This window comes from Poecilia reticulata, linkage group LG8 (genome assembly GCF_000633615.1).
Source record: "Poecilia reticulata strain Guanapo linkage group LG8, Guppy_female_1.0+MT, whole genome shotgun sequence".
Lineage (NCBI taxonomy): Eukaryota > Metazoa > Chordata > Actinopteri > Cyprinodontiformes > Poeciliidae > Poecilia > Poecilia reticulata.
In genome coordinates, this window is record NC_024338.1 from 6,625,960 (window position 1) to 6,628,499 (window position 2,540).

General features: G+C 51.4%; 1 protein-coding gene across 1 annotated transcript; it reads left to right on the forward strand.

Moving 5' to 3' along the window:
* The first annotated feature begins 710 nt into the window (after positions 1–710).
* Positions 711–2,540, forward strand: junbb (JunB proto-oncogene, AP-1 transcription factor subunit b). The gene has a single exon (XM_008415421.2). It carries the CDS (start codon positions 1,055–1,057, stop codon positions 2,066–2,068), a length of 1,014 nt encoding a protein of 337 aa, XP_008413643.1. The 5' UTR covers positions 711–1,054; the 3' UTR covers positions 2,069–2,540.

The following is a 2,540-nucleotide window of genomic DNA, read 5'->3' on the forward strand; positions in this document are numbered from 1 at the left end:
ATATATACACACAACATATTCTGTCTCCTAAATCTACTGACTTTGAAGCCAATTTGCTCCCCTTTCTGGGGGGAAAAGTCCCTAGCTTCCCACCAGCATGGATTGAGTTTACACAGGAGAAGGAATGCTGCTGGAAGGACGCCTGAAGGGGCGTGGCTTTTTGGTAGCCCTTCTGGAGGAACAACTCGTCACCATGCCCATATAAGAGCATACACATATAAGGCTCAACCAACTTCCTCTATACGAGTGCTCGCAATAAACAGCCAAACATCTCAATATTTACAGCATATTTTACATCTAACAGGAAAAAAAAAAGAACAACGGAGGAGCATGTTTTATAATGCTCCGATCGGATATGGAAAGAAACAGTGATTTCCTCTGTAGTTTGACAATAAACAAATGAATGAAAGAGCAAAACGAGTGAGAGGAATTTTGATTTGATAACTTCGCAACCTCGGTTATCTAACGGGCATTTTATGTAGATCGTACGGACGCAGGAGGCGGTGTGTGGACGGACTGCGTCGGGTTATTTCTCCGTTGCCATCCCTCCTTGGTGCGCCTCTCTCTTGCCTACAGGCTTGTTTACAGGCGCCTCTTCCCGGCATTGGCGTCACCCGACGACGCAGTGACGTGGCGACGGAGGGAGCAGCCAATGAGAGCGCTCCGTCAAGCATGTGTCTGTGTGTGTGTATATATATAAAGAGCGACTCTGACCGGGACCGAACACACCTCACCACCGGAGCAAGACAGGAGTGAGGAGAACTGGACAGGATTGTGTACACAGCAGAAATTGAGAAAAAGGACAGAAGAAGAAAAAACCAAAACACTTTTACCTGCTGACACTGAGCTGAAGAGAGATTTGTTGGACATTCGCTTTCTCTTTTTTTATCCTGTTTTCATTTTCGGACAGATTTGGGGACATTTGACAGAAACAACCCGAGCTGCTGATTATTGCTCATTATAACAGAGATTGGTTTATTTTTTTCTAGAAGCAGCCGGTAAGCTTCCACCTTTATTTTTTGTTTTGTTTTTGTTTTTCATCCTTTACGACTTTATGTCAACAAAGATGGAACAGCCTTTTTACCATGACGACTCGTTCCTGTCGGCTTACGGCCACTCAGATGCAGCCATGCACGACTACAAGGTGCTAAAGCAGAATATGAATTTGAACTTGACAGAGCCCTATCGCAACCTGAAGTCTCAGCTGAGGGCCGAGGCGGACCCTTACCAAGGGGGCCAGCCGGACGTCGGGTCCCTGAAGCTCGCCTCCCCGGAGCTGGAGCGGCTCATCATCCAAAACAGCAACGGGGTGATCACTAGTCCCACGCCGGGACAGTATTTCTACAACCGGGGCATCACCGACGAGCAGGAGGGATTCGCGGAGGGCTTCGTGAAGGCGCTGGACGAGCTCCACAAGATGAACCAGATGCCCCCTCCGAACGTCTCCATCGGAGCCGGCGGGGTTACGACGTGTTCGGCGGCGGCCTCTAGCGTCTTCGGCTCCGCGCTGCAGCCCGAGGCTCCCATCTACACGACGCTGAACGCGTACTGTCCGAACGCGAGCACGCTCTCTTCCGCCTCCAGCTACCCCACCGCCACCATCAGCTATCTGCCGCCTCACCAGCAACAGCAGCAGCAGCAGCAGCAACAGAGCCACACACATACGTCGGCGCCCGCGGGACACCTCTTCCAGCACGCGCACCTGGGCTCCGGCATGCACCCGCAGCGGCTGGTCGCCCTCAAAGAGGAGCCCCAGACCGTGCCGGACCTGCTCAGCAGCGACGGCTCGCCGCCGATGTCCCCTATCGACCTGGAGACCCAGGAACGCATCAAGGCGGAACGCAAGCGGCTGCGGAACCGACTCGCCGCCACCAAGTGCAGGCGGCGCAAGCTGGAGCGCATCGCCCGGCTGGAGGAGAAGGTCAAGGTTCTGAAGAGCGACAACGCCGGGCTGTCCAACACGGCGTCGGTGCTGCGGGACCAGGTGGCCCAGCTCAAACAGAAGGTCCTAACGCACGTGAGCAGCGGYTGTCAGCTGATGCTCACCAGCAAACTTGAGGCGTTTTAGGGCCACGAACTCACACAWACAYACGGACTGCTAAATGACTGAGAAGTAATAAACACTGGAGACACGTTCTGCGACGTGCGGCTCTGGACGGCGCGGCCAGCTGCACGGAGCCGACTGCAGACCGCTCTGACCGGGACTGATTTGAAATGGTACTTTCGGATGCTGGTCACCGCTCATAGGACCATTCAACACTTCAGCATCCAGGCTGAGCAAAACAGCGGGCACTGGCGCACATTAAGTCGGGTTTACTAATGGTAGAAAATGGGAATGACTATTGTACTACTTTGTACTTTGTACTTTTTTTTTTTTTTTTTTTGCAATGCTGCATTTATTCTTTGTAAGTTATTTTTGTTTGCCCGGTTGATCCAGGCAAACTTTTGTCCAATGTTTACATTGTCTCTTCTTTTTTTTAAAATATTATTTGTGACTTGTATTTAAGTAAATTGTCTTTTGAAATGAAAGAAAACGACTT